The sequence below is a fragment of the Balaenoptera ricei genome, chromosome 1 (genome assembly GCF_028023285.1).
Source record: "Balaenoptera ricei isolate mBalRic1 chromosome 1, mBalRic1.hap2, whole genome shotgun sequence".
NCBI lineage: Eukaryota > Metazoa > Chordata > Mammalia > Artiodactyla > Balaenopteridae > Balaenoptera > Balaenoptera ricei.
In genome coordinates, this window is record NC_082639.1 from 108,513,971 (window position 1) to 108,528,785 (window position 14,815).

The 14,815-nt window shown below is 37.3% G+C and overlaps 1 protein-coding gene across 6 annotated transcripts in view; it reads left to right on the forward strand.

Moving 5' to 3' along the window:
* Positions 1–14,815, forward strand: part of VPS45 (vacuolar protein sorting 45 homolog) — a 68,037-nt gene that overhangs the window by 26,400 nt on the left and 26,822 nt on the right. For 5 of the 6 annotated variants that reach the window (XM_059929934.1, XM_059929928.1, XM_059929915.1 and 2 more), the window contains 3 exons: positions 2,027–2,185; positions 2,390–2,497; positions 3,299–3,420. In XM_059929934.1, the coding sequence (XP_059785917.1) occupies positions 2,027–2,185; positions 2,390–2,497; positions 3,299–3,420 (389 nt within the window). Of the gene's footprint in view, positions 1–2,026; positions 2,186–2,389; positions 2,498–3,298; positions 3,421–5,349; positions 5,507–14,815 lie in introns of those variants that run through there. The other variant, XM_059929939.1, reaches the window with a different exon arrangement.

Below are 14,815 nucleotides of genomic sequence, written 5' to 3' on the forward strand. Positions count from 1 at the left end.
AGAATCCTACCCAGAGAACTTTCTACTTGAAAGCTACCTGGGAGGTTGCCCATTTCATCATAGTCCCTCTTTAGTGTGAAAAAAAGAGTTCTTAGTCATTAGACCTGGTTGTTGTGAAGTACTAAAAGGACAATGTATGTAAATGCATCTTGTAAGTTGCAGAGTACTATACAGATGTTAGTTGTTATGTCCTCAGAATCCATTGCCCTCCAAGGCTCTTACTAGTCTTTCAACCCAGCTCATTTCTTTCTCTGATTTCCATATTCCTATTAATAGCATCTCTTTCAGTCTCTCACACTAATTCCAAAATTTAGTTTTTAAGACCTTTTATAATTGATCCCTCAGTAACCAGATGAACTTCTCTTCACTTTGTGTCCCCTGTCCCCCATTGCACTGATTTTCAGTTTTTGGTTTTTGCATGCATATGTTTCTGTTATAATACCACATATGTGTTCCTGAAAAAACCTCACATTCTGCAAAATCATGCACTAAAAATAAACAAAGGTTATGGGAAAATAGGATTATAAGCAGATCACTTAAAATTTATAGAACTAAGAAAGAGAAAGAAAAATCTATATAACTTTGTAATCAGAGCCCTGATAAAATAATAATCCTAATTAAAATGCTAGCACAGTTAAATTTCGCTGGCATTTGCACCTAGAAATGCACTCAGACCATCCTTTGTGGTTACTCCTGGGGCTCATGTTTTATTCTTCGACATATAAGGTCTCAAAAATATTTGCTTCTCATAGAGACTTGTGTCATCAAAATTAAAAATACAATATGGGGATATCAGTCAGTTTGGGGTTGTTGTTTTGTTTTGCTTTTTAACACAGAAATATCTTTGCATCCTTTTCATTTGCACTTGCCCTTTCCCCACATAGCTTAACATTGTGGAAAGCACAGCAGTTCTTAAAGCTACAAAACCAGTTACTTCTAAAAAAAACACTTCTGTAGGATTTTCATCTTTTTTCCTTAACATATTGGTAAAGCTTCCTCTTTAAAGAGGAAACTTGTGCCTGATCTTTTCTAAATATTAACTTGCTGAAAAATTTACATGTAAACCAATATGCCTTCTGTGTTATTCCCATAGTTACCAATCTCATAGAGCTAAGTGCATTAAGAAACATACTTTATAGCAGAATGGAACATACTTGTTTTATCCCCCTTTACCCCATTGTCTATGAACTCACTGAGGACAGAAACTGTCTCCAGCTCATCTCTGTATCCCCTCCAGTGCCTGGCATAGTGCCTTTTGCTTAGAGAGCGATCAAAAAAGTATTTGTTGGCTCTAATTAGTTTGTTCTGCTGCATAATAAATATAAATCTATAGTATAGGGAAGTCCCTTAATGTGAGGACTGATACAACCTAAACATGATTTTGTCCAGCTTCCTTTGCTGTCAGTACCTGCCCTCTTAAGATCTTATGTATTCAGTTTAGAGATTATATGCTGTTACATATTCATATCTCTGTCAGCCATGTTGAGACATATTGTTATATATGATGCTTCTTGGAGATTAAGCCCAGTCCTCCTATGTAAAATTCTACCAAATTGTCTCCATTTCACTGGTCGGTCACTGACACTAAAAAAGGCAGTAGAGTTTTACAAGTCAACTGGTCAGTTCTCTTCTGTGCTGTATTGATTGAAGTGGTAGAAATAGTGGTGGAAATAGTATGTGTTCCTTATTTCAGTGAGGAAATTGCAACCTTTCCTACATGAGACCCTGGACCATCTCAATCAAAGGAAAGAAAAGGGGAAATAACCATAGTTAAATTCATATTTGTCTTAAAGCAATTGCAATGATAATTTATGTCCTTATTTAATTCTTATCTTAGGCAAAACGCATTTAATTTTCTGTAGTTGAAACAGTTGCTAAACCTATGACTTGTACATTGCCATAGTAGTGATCTTAGTCATATGTATTTTAGTCAGATGTATCACTACCATTCAATAATTATTAGAACTAAGATATTATACATCACCCAAGTGAAGGGAGGATAAATATTAGTTCTCTCTTTTTTCAGAATGTAAAGAGGCTCCTGCAGAACCCCAAAGTGACAGAGTTTGATGCTGCGCGCCTGGTGATGCTTTATGCGCTACATTATGAGCGACACAGCAGCAATAGCCTACCAGGATTAATGATGGACCTTAGGAATAAAGGTGTTTCTGAGAAGTATCGAAAGGTAACCAGATTTATATATTAATCCCACCAAACAGGAACCAAACTCTAGTATTATAGCCTTAACTCTGACAAATGATGTCATACTGTTTTTTTTCACAGAAATGTATAATTCTGTCCTCTCATGTTTTCATTTCCGTAATAAAGTTATTTTCTTCCTGTTCCACAAGCAATAAGAGGTTGTTTCTCTTTTTTTTTAAAAAAATAGCTTGTGTCTACAGTTGTTGAATATGGTGGTAAACGGGTCAGAGGAAGTGACCTCTTCAGCCCCAAAGATGCTGTGGCTATTACCAAACAGTTCCTCAAAGGACTGAAGGTATGATATCTCTATGCTTTCCTAAATGAGAAACAGTTGAAGTCCCTGAAGCTGAGAGTGAATGAATATGATCTTCAAAGTAACTTCAGGATTGCTGCTGATCTAGTACTATGTCAGTTAAAGGAAATTAAAGCAGACATCCTCTTGAAAGCTTTTTGTTTAAATACTTTCTGTATTGGAACCGCATCATCATTGGCCCAAATAGCTGAGAAGGGAATAATGAGATATTTCCAGGAAATACCCAAGAGTAAAAAGGCAGACAGTTCTGTTAGTCATAGCTATTTTACTCCATTTGTTTAAGATTTGTTCGGTTGTGTTTTTTTGACGGAAATTAAAGATGAAGCAAACAATTGTAGATCTTTTAAAAATACTAACCTATTTTCTTAAAATGGTCAAAAATTAGTTTTAATCTGCTAGCCTTGCTTATGTTTCCTGAAATTTTTCCATTTTCCTGAGTGTTTCTAGTCTCCTTTGCTACATAGTCCTTTTCTTTTATTTGCTCTACATATCATATAATATTTCCACAAAAGGAAGGGTGTCAGTGAAGAGATAATAAAGGAGTTAAGCAACTGCATTTAAAAAATTCCTTTATAATAGCTAACCTTAAATTACAGTTTTTCATAAGATTAGATCATTTCTAATTGATGAAAATAAACTATAAAATTCTCCTAAAATTCCTGCTTGACTCTTGTCCCATGAAATCTCTATTGAGTACATGTCCTTTTCTGATATGAGTATCATTAACTGTTATATTGCAAGTTCCAAAAAAAATGACATAAGAACCATTTCCCCCTGTCTTAGGGAGTAGAAAATGTGTATACTCAGCATCAGCCTTTCTTACATGAGACCCTGGACCATCTCATCAAAGGAAAGCTCAAGGAAAACCTGTATCCTTATCTAGGCCCCAGCACACTCAGAGACAGGTAAGATAACAAAGATATTAATAATAAAAACCAGAGACACTAAGAAAATAGGAAATTTAGGGTAATGTAAGAGACTACAACAAAGGTTATATCATTCTAATCTTCCTTCCCCAGTTGTTTCAGTTCTAAGATTCTTTTGGTTTTACATGTGTCAAAGTTAGATTTAAATTCCCCTACTAAGCCTGAAACATTATTTCTTTTGGAATAAAGAAACAGATATTTTGGAGAGCCCCAAATACTGTGTCCTGTCCTTTAGTATCAGACCAGTTTACTTATGCCATTTAAGGTTCAGCTCCATGGCATCTAGCATTTGGAGTTTCAAACATTAAGGCCGAAAATAGATTTGCTGCTTGATTGCCATCCAGAGCAGGTTGTTACTATTTTTGGTGAGGACTGGACTTTGCCAAATGTGGCCAGTATGTAAACTGAGACCTAATTGACAAAGGCCTTTTGTCACACAGGAGAAAAGGATGGCTTTCTTTTTGAGTATTAACTGAAGGAAGCAATTAATTGTCATTTTAATCCAGTGATTTGTTAGTTTTAATAAAAACAAAAGTTGTCCAGAACAACTTACATAGGCCAACCTGAAATTTTAAATATACACAAATTCTACCTAGTTATAAATTATATTCTTGTGTATTTTTTATTGGGACCACATATTATAAAGAGCCTAATATATGTAGCTGAATCCTATTGGATAGATTGATGTGAGAATTGTTACTGTTGGTATAATTCTTATATTATTTCAGCTAATCATAATCTAAGGCCTTGGAAGAATAGTGTTTTATAAATGTAATGAATTTCTGAAAGGAGAAAAATATTTTGAGGTACATAAATAACTCTTGTATGATAAAATATATTTTTTCACTTTTTTCCTTAAAAAAAAAAAAAAACAACTCTGTAATTTGGTAACAGAACAGAAAGAAAAAAAAAGAAAGAAAGAAATCTTTTTAAAAATCCAAGGTTGAGAAGCAGAACATCTGGGGTTAAATTCAGAGAGTATACTCATTTGGCATCAAAATTTAGAAATGTCAGCTAAGTGGTAAGAATGAAAACCAGCCCAAAGCTATTCACCTGCCTGAGAGGCTTTTTGAAAAACAGTATAACTCTGTTAAATAGCCTTCTAATTAACATGATAAAAGTAAAAATATTAATTTTCTTATGAATTTCATATAAGAATTATTGAATAAGAAATTAGCCACTTATTGCTAAAGGGACATAATAGACCACCAGAAGAATATTGTGGATGATTAGTTCATGACAGCAAACCTTTCTAATTTGGGGAATTCATTTCCAAACAGAGTTCAAAATGAGGCTCTTCCAACGAAACGCACATTTATCAGTTGTCAGCATCTGTTGGCATTTGTCACTATTACCTAAATATATATATAGTTAATAATTCAGTTACTTCATCCTTTTATATAACAAATATTTGAATGCCTTCAATATGTCAAGAACTGCTGGGGAAATAGAAGTGACAGGAAAGACAAGGTACCTGCCCTCAAGGAACTTACATGAAGGAGACAGACAGTAAACTAGTAAACAAATAAAGAATATAATTTGAATGAGATAAGTGCTATTGAGGAAATAAATAGGGTAATAAGCTACAAAGTAACTTTGTAGAGGTGGGGAGGGCTACTTTAGATGGAGAGAACCTCTCTGAAGAAGTGATACTTAAGATGAGCTTTGAATTACAAGAAAGAACCAATCTTATAATGATTAGGAGGAAAAGCATCACAAGTAGAGGGAACACCAGAACAAAGTCCTTGAAGAAAGAGAACTTGGCAAGTTCGTGGAACAGAAAGAAGTCCAGTGTGGTTGGAGCATAACAAGTAAGGAAATAAGAAGTTGAGAAGATAAGTAGGGCTGGATCACATAGGGTCTTATAGGCTCTGGTAAAGAGGTTTTTAAAATTTTTAAATGTCATAGGAACCCACTGAAGAGCTTTAAGCATTCAAGTGACATAAACTGAATTATGTATTAAGAGATCACCTTGTGGGGAGAATGGATTATTGAAGACAAAGTTAGAAGCAGAAAGACTACTTTGGAGGTGGCTGCAGTAGTCCAGGTAAGAAATGAAAGTGCTTTGGATAAGGAACCTAGGAGAGAAGGTAGAATCAATAGACTTACTTAATGGAGTAGAGTAATGGGACAAGGGTAAGAGAGAAACCAAGAATAACTCTCAGGTTTTGGGGGGAAATCAAGAGTTTTGTTGTTAAATTGCAGATGCCTGGTAGATATTCAAATGGAAATGTCCGATGCTAAATTGGGAGTCAACAAGATTTTGGTGATTTAAAGCCATGGGACTAGACTAGATCACTTAGGGGAAAAGAAGAGGACGCAGGACTAAGCACTGAATAGAGGATTGGAGTCAGCAATGGAGACTGAAGAAGAGACAGAAAGATAGGAGGAAAACCAGAAAAACTTGGTGTCATAAATATCAAGAAGTGAGTGGTTACCTGAGACCAGTCTTCTGAGACATAAAAAGGGTGAGGACAGTGAAAAATCCATCAGACTGTTCCCCAGGTTCAATGAGTTTGGAAGCCAAATTAGAGAGGGTTACAAGAGATAAGACAAAATGGAGATAACAAACAGTATGTAACACTTTTTAAGAAGTTTTGCTTGAAGGGGTCAGAGAATGGGATTGTAGCTAGAAGAGATTGTAGGCTCAGGGGAATGAGAGATTCTAGAGCATACTTATAACCTGATGAGAATTATCCTAAAGAAGGAGAAATAGGTAATGCAGAAGAGAAAGGGCAAGAGTTGCAGAAGTGAAGTCTTTATGAGATCTAGAACACAAGCGGAGAAGATTTTGATAGGAGCAGAGGTACTTCTTTCACTGTAACAGCTTTTTTTTTTTTTTAATTAATTTATTTATTTTTGGCTGCATTGGGTCTTCACTACTGCACGTGGGCTTTCTCTAGTTGCAGCGAGCAGGGGCTACTCTTTGTTGCGGTGCACGGGCTTCTCAATTGCGATGGCTTGTCTTGTTGCAGAGCACAGGCTCTAAGCATACGGGCTTCAGTAGTTGTGGCATATGGGCTCAGTAGTTGTGGCTCACGGGCTCTAGAGCACAGGCTCGGTAGTTGTGGCGCACGGGCTTAGTTGCTCCGCAGCATGTGGGATCTTCCTGGACCAGGGTTCGAACCCATGTCCCCTGCATTGGCAAGTGGATGCTTAACCACTGCGCCACCAGGGAAGTCCCCACTGTGACAGCTTTGATGTTGAGAACATGGGGGCCATCTTGTTTGATTACTTCTATTTTCTCAGTAAAATATGACATCAAGTTATCAGCTAAAGTACAGGATAAAAAGAGAAAACACTGTGAAATTGTTATCTTGTAGGCTTGTAATCAGATTTACTAGGGAAATGTAGTAGGACTTCTAGGCACGACTGAGTGCCCACTGGAGTTCTGTGGTCATTAATTTAAAATACAGCCCATGAGCCTAGTTGTGTGGTTTTCTCTAGCAACTTTTAGCTGCACTAGATTAAATGAGGAGAAGGCTGATAGCTGGGTCCAACCAGGATTTTAGGAAACAAAAAAAGAAGGAGGGTATTGGATAGTGAAAAAAATATTGTTGAATGAATTGGAGGTATTGATGAGGTCAAAGAAATATTACAGTAGAGGCATTAGCATAAGTGAATTAAAAGTTGAGGGAGTGGTTATTAGAGAAAAAGGTCTTCAATTCAAGATTTCATATTGTGGATACTTGTAATGTAAAAGTTTATGTTATAATCATGGATGTTGGTGGCTGTGAGGGATGAAAGAACGAATCAGTGTGGGTGAGGAGACCAGGACGTGAGATGAGTAATCCACATTGGTGTTAAAGTCACTGAAAATCTTGAAAGGAGCAGGAATGAAAAGGAGGACAGTAAACCAGAGCTGAAGTCTTCAGGGAATAAGAAAGTGACCAGGAAAGGAGGTCAGGAGAAAACAGTGCAACTATATCATAAGCTTCTAAGATAGTGGAAATTTTGAAGAAGGCAGAGAAATGGTTATGAAACTATAGTAGGGGGCACAGAGGATACCTATGCCACCTCCTGGCCCTGTTTAACAGAAAGAAGACCACAGAGGACTTGAAAAGACCTACTAAACAATTCACTTCTTAGTTTGCCATGTAGATATACCGGCACAAATACACAAAGACATGTACACAAGGATATTTACCAAAACATTATTTGTAATGGTAAAAAAACAGAAAGAAGCTAAATATTTATCAATAGAGAACTGGTTACCTAGATTACAATACATTACTGTGCATTCTTCTTAAGAAATGGCATAACTCTTCATGGGATAATATCACAACTTTTGAAGATATATTAGATAGAAAATTAAGATGCTATAATATTCCTTTTGTGTAAAAAAAAAAAAAAAGCTTTATATAAGCATAAACATGATTGTGTACATATGTGTATATAAATGTCTGTGCTTGACTATACATATATATAATATATATGTGCAAGCATGTATATGTTTATGTATACAGTAAATATTTCTGAAATAATAAATAAGAAATTGTTAATAATGGTTACCTCTGGATACTGAGACAGTGGTTAGTTTTATACATATCTATCCTTCCCACTAGGTATTGTATTAAGTATTGTAATCTTGAAGTAAGAACTATGTTTTATTAATATTTGGGTTTTTCACAATATTTAACACAGTGCTTTACATATAGATGTTCAATAGATATTGTCAGATTTCTTATGTAGGCATCTGTAGTAGTTGATATGACAAGATTTACAGTTGGGAAATATAAACTAGAGAGTAAATTTGGTTGATGTTACCAGACAATTTCGACTTTTGCAGTTTTCCTGTACGGTATTTTGGCTCTGTATTCACTTAGACCCACCCTCGGCTCTAGGCACCATCTTCACACTGGGTTATCACATTTAAAAGAGTCATTGATTTTAGTCATCTTTATGGTTAACTTAAGTCTCATCATGATAGAACTTCTTGGTTTTGTTGTTATTGTCATATTAGAAGATATCAAAGGAGATCTGGCAAGAACACAACTTTGCAAAACCAGGAACAGTTGTAGGAATGTTTTAGCCCTTAGCTTTAAGTTAGTGGTTAACCTGTTTGGCAGTATAGCTATATCCACAAATTGGGTTTGCTCTTTCTCGGCAGATGGGACTCCCACATATCCTATTTATCAGGCTAGATTTTTTTTTTCTCACTCCAGAATTGCTTCTTACCCCTGATAAAAACAAGCAACTTAAACATTTGGTGAGAAAAGGGAGCTATCTGGTCATGCATTCCAGAATTAGTCAATTCAAAAAGGAAGTACTCTTTCACATTTATACAAATTTAGTAGAATCTTGTTGTTACTGTTTCTATGAAAGCAGCAGTCCTTTCTCATTGGCCTTTTTTCCTACAGTCGATGCTCATATGATCTTTACTACCTGTAAGTACTAGATTCAAAAATTTGAATTTTAGCCATAAGTGTAACAGTCCACAAAGTAGATAAAATACTGCCCCTTAAAAGTTTGTTTTTCTGCTTAACTGAATGATTAACGATTAAAGTAATGATTTCCAGAAACACTATGTGTGAAAATATTTTTATTTTTCTAATACAATAGGATATAAATTGGTTGGGTTCTCAAGGTGTCCTTGTATGTGTGTGTGTGTGTATATATATATATATATATACACACACACAGCATGAACAGACTGCTGTTTTCTAATGTTTGCTATCTGCATTAATTAATGCTTTTGGTTGCTATGGTGAATTACAGAGCACAGGAAGATGTGTACAAAGAATTGAACTTGTGTATTCCACTTAGCTTCAACCATCATATAAAAATGATTTGCTGTATGTTTTACTGTTGGCCTCATCAGAACATCTACTTTTAAAATTCACCAGGGGAAGGAATTAAAAGGAAAAATGTCAGGGATGTTTTTTTAAATTTTTTTTTCACCAATGTCCCTCCTTAAGCCAGCCTGACTAAGTAGTAGGAGGCTCAGGAAAACATTTATTAATGTTTTCATAACCAAATGTGACATAGTCATCTTTGTTAGGTACACAACTGAGTCAAGCTCTAAGAGCCTATCCCTACATGTAAGTTTTGTCCTTACATTGATATAACCTACACCCACCGTTACTACCCGTGGCATCTTCTTCCCTCTCCATCAATACGAAATACTCTGGCACCCTGAAATTATAAGACTAAAGGATAGTGTTCTCTGGCTATGTTAGAAACCTGCTTGAATTTATTCCTTCCCAGTTCTTGCCTTTCTTTTCCGTAAGAAAGATATGTACTCTAGAGGCAGGTGATAGGCAGAGGGCAGCTATGGAAAAGCGACATCATTTTCCAGGGTGATCCTTATTACTCCACTCGGCTGCTTTTCTTTTTTTTTTAAGATTTATTTATTATTTATTTTATTTTATTTATTTTTGGCTGTGCTGGGTCTTAGTTGCGGCACGTGGGCTCTCTCATTGAGGCATGCAAGCTCAGTAGTTGTGGCGCATGGGCTTAGTTGCCCTGTGGCATGTGGGGTCTTAGTTCCCTGACCAGGGGTCAAATCCGCGTCCCCTGCATTGGAAGGCGGATTCTTTACCACTGGACCAGCAGGGAAGTCCCTCAGCTGCTTTTTAAATTGACTTACCAGATCAAGAGCTCAAAACAAACGTGTTACTGTCTAATTCTTCTCATCAGTCACTGTACCCCTGTAAGGGAGAAACCTACTTCCCTTCTTCTTAATGGAGTATTCTGTGTAATTCATGAGTATTTACTCAAGATAAGCTGCATAATGGGTCTCAAGCTAGATTTGTCCCTCAACATCAGGAGCACTGCTTATGGAATGTTACTGTAAAAAATACTCATTTTCTGGCAAAAAAACTCATTTCAGTTTTGAGGATTTTATTGTTTCTGAATACTGTAACAGCCTTTTTTTTTTTCTCCTGTTTTCCACCTAGGCTGACCCTAGATAGTTACAACACAGACCAAACTATTGGTAGAGTGTCCTCTGTCTCCTTGATGGCACATTCTTATAACACTGGAATTTTTTTTTCCAAAGAACTCATCCTTTAATGAATATTAAACCAGTTGGGACTGCACTTCAGAAGCCATTATTATCTCAGATCATTGGTACCTCTAGAACCAATATAGTGGGAAGATTTAAAAATATATGTCCTTAGAAATTTAGTGTATATTCTTGAGGGTAATACTATGGTAAAAGTTACAGGGACTCCTATCAGTTTTTAAAATTACAACCAATTGTAGTTTATTTGATCTCTTTCTTATGCAATACACCCCTAAAGATGCTGACAAGAACTGAACTTGAGTTTTAGATGTTCATATTCCCCTTCCCCTTCTGTAGAAATATTAGTAAGTGTTGAAACAACACATATCAGATGTAGAAAAAGACAAGAACCTGTATTTTGCCTGAATATTCAGTCCCCAAATAATTGAGAGTTTATCATACTTGGTAGAAAAATATTGCTATCACAATTATACAACTCGTCCTAAGCAAATGACCTTTTTCAGCAAGAAAAAGCTGGCCAGGAACTGGAGGCAAATACTTGAAGGAAAAAACCTTGATAGTATAGAAAATTTTAGTCATTCGTGAACAGTGGTAATGCTTTCCTATAAGTTTATAAAGAACCTCTTTCCCTGCAGCCTAAAGCACCAGATTAATATTGGATTAATAATTTAGGCTTAAGGCTCATATCTCCTTTCTGTGCTACTAGAGGAAATCATACAAATTATAGATTAGGGCCACTACAAATTCATTGTTTCTCACTTCACTTGGGCCTTCAGGGATACTCAGTCAAACTTAGTAGTTCTCTTTCTGTCTCATTCACTACATCAGTTTAGAATGTTTTCCATAATGTCTAAGTCACCAAACCCACACCAGTGTTTCCTACTTCACAGTGGAAAAAATTGAGTCTGTCAGACATTAGCTCCCTCAGTGTCTAGCCCCCATGTTTATAAACTTAGTTACATATATCTACCTTAATCTCCTTCCTTCATTCTAAGGGAAATACATCCTCTTTTCCAATTCAGAACTAACCTCTCTGCCAACACTCGTTTTAGACTCCTACCATCATTTACTTGCACTTTCTGTAATTATTTGTAATTATTTGTACTTCCTCTCCTCTCTCTCTTTCTCTCCCCCTTCTTCTCCCTCTCCCTCCTTCCTTCTTCTGTATTTTCGGCTTGTCTTCCTCTAATTACTTTTCCACAGACTACATGCATACTCATGTTTCTCCTGTTAAGTAAAGTATTTAAAGCCCTTGAGCCTGGGTTCTCCTCTAACCTGTCTTCTCTTCAGTCAAGCTTCTTGGATAAAGTCACTATCTTCACTTCTCACCTCTTCAATCCTGGCTTCTTGCTCCACTATAATACACTGAAACTCTTCTTGCAAAATCACATTGCAGGAATGTGCACAGTGGTCTCTTTCAATCCTCACTTACTTACCTCACTACTGCATTTAACACTTAACCATTCTGTTCTTCTTCAAACTCACTTGTCCCTTGGCCTCTCCCTCTGGTTCTCCTCCTACCTTTCTGACAGTTTCCTTCTCAATTGCCTTTGCTAGCTACTCTTCTTGCTTATCCTGTAGATGTTAAAGAATCCTCCCAAACTCTGTCTTTTGGTTCTCTTCTCATTCTACATGATCCCCCTAGGTAGAACTCATCTATTCCCGTGGCTTCAGCTGCCACCTGTATTCAGGGACATCAGGTCTCAATGTCCAGATGTCTGGTGGACATCTCCATTGGGATGTTCCACAGGTATCTCAGAAACAGCATGTTTTTGTCTTCCTTTAAGTCAGTCAGTCTTGCTTTCTTTGTTCTCACACTTAAACCACTATACCTAGTCACCAAAACCAGAATACTTAAAGTTATCACAGATTCTTCCTTTATCCTCATCCTTCACATTTAATCATTGACCAACTACTGAATGAAGAGTCTACATTTTTTGTGTCTCCTATATCCAGTCCTTACCCCTCCACTTCTGGTATTTCTTTAGTTCCAACTTTTATCATATCTTCCCAAAAGTCTTAACAGTCGCCTTTTGTCCTCCAGGTTTTCCCACCAGCAACCCCCAATTCATTCTCACATAGCTGCCAAAATTATCCTTCAGAAAAGCAAGTTTGATCATGGTAACCTGTTAAAACCCTTCGGTGATCCCCCCATGGCCTATAAGATTCAAGATTCTCCCTCTCTTCCTCTCACTATATCTGCAGCCATAAAGGAGAAGTTAGGATGGCTCCAAAGTTTTGTCCTAAGCAAGTGAAAAGATAGGTTAGCCATCCACTAAGATGGGGAGAGCTATATGTGGAACAAGCTTGGGAGAGAGGATTAGGGATTTGGACATGCCGAATTCAGAAATAAACTAAACAGCCAAGTAGAAATGTCGAATAGACAGATGCTTAAGTCTAGCATTTAGGAGAGCATTCTGGGCTGGAGATAGAGATTTGGGAGTCATCAGCAGATAAATGTATTTAAAAACCACAAAACTGGGTGAGATCATCTAGGGAAGTGCAGTTCAATAGAACTTTCTACAGTGATGGAAATGTACTATATCCATGCTATCTAATAAGGTAGCTACTAGCTACATGTGACTATTGAGCACTTGAAATATGGCTGGTTCCACTGAGGAACTGAATTTTTTATTTTATTTTAATTAATTTAAATTTAAATTTAAATAGCCATATGTGGCTAGTAGCTACTACATTACACAGATACAGGGAGTAAGTGTAGATCAAGAAGAAAGGAGGACCAGTGAATGGATTCTGGACACTCTACCATTAAGAGGTTCAGGGAGGGACTTCCCTGGTGGTCCAGTGGTAGAGAATCTGCCTTCCAATGCAGTGGATGTGGGTTTGATCCCTGGTCAGGGAACTAAGATCCCACACGCCGCGAGGCAACTAAGCCCACATGCCACAACTACTGAGCTCACGCGCCACAAACTACAGAGCCCACGCTCTGGAGCCCTCGCACCACAACTAGGGAGAGAAAACCCACATGCCACTACTAGAGAGAATCCCGTGCGCCACAACTAGAGAGAAGCCTGCACACCACAACAAAGGGCCAGCGTGCCACAACGAAAGATTCTGTGTGCCACAGCTAAGACCCCACACAGCCAAAAAAAAAAGAAAAGAAAAGAAATAAAGAGATCAGGGAGATGAGATGAGACCATCAAGAGATACTGAAAAATGTCAACTAATGAAGTAAGAAGAAAACCAAAAGAATGTGATGTCCTGGAAACCAAGTAAAGAAAGTATTGAGGAGGAGCAAGTGATCCACTTAGTTTGAAAGGACCAGAAGCCTTGATAATACACAGTACTGACAGGATGTGGAAAAACAGGCACTTTCCTGAATTGCTGGTAGAATGACATCTGTAGAACACCTTGGAGATACCTACCAAAATTTAAAATGCACAGTATGTCCACACAACTGTATATAAAATGCAGTTTATAGACTGTATATAAAATATATGTTAAATATATATACATATGCATGTATCTTATAATATGAATATGTAAATTTGTAAATATATGTATATACACATAGTATCTCTGAAAGGATATTCATAAGAGATGAGTAATAGTATTTGCCTCTAGAGAGAAACTGGGGTGCAAGAGGACTGAGGTGAGAAGGAAACTTACTTTTTTTTACAGTATGCCCTTTTTTTATATTATACCATGTGCAAACATTTATCTAGTCAAAAACAGATATTTTACTTTATAATTTTTTTTTTTTTGGCCGTGCCACGCAGCTTTCAAGATCTTAGTTCCCTGACCAGGGATGGAACCAGGGCCCCCTGCAGTGGAGGCACAGAGTCCCACCCACCAGACTGCCAGGGAAGCCCCCAAAACAGTATATATATATATATATATTTTTTTTTTTTTTTTTACACGTACCCGAACCCGTACCCTAAGCTGTAACCTAACCCTAACCCTAACCCTAACACTAACCCTAAGCTACCCTTGACTGCTTCTGCCTCCCAAAACAGTATTTTTTTTTTTAATTGATGACTTTATTGCTCTATTTTTAAATTTATTTATTTATTTATTTATTTTTGGCTGTGTTGGGTCTTCGTTTCTGTGCGAGGGCTTTCTCCAGTTGCGGCAAGCGGGCGCCACTCTTCATCGTGGTGCGCGGGCCTCCCACTATAGCGGCCTCTCCTGTTGCAGAGCACAGGCTCCAGACGCGCAGGCTCAGTAGTTGTGGCGCACGGGCTTAGTTGCTCCGCGGCATGTGGGATTCTCCCAGACCAGGGCTCGAACCCGTGTCCCCTGCATTGGCAGGCAGATTCTCAACCACTGCGCCACCAGGGAAGCCCCCAAAACAGTATATTTTAAAGTAACAAAAAATGATTGTAGAATATATAACACTGTGGAACACTTAAAGCATCGTGATGCTAAATACATTGTTTCAGGTGG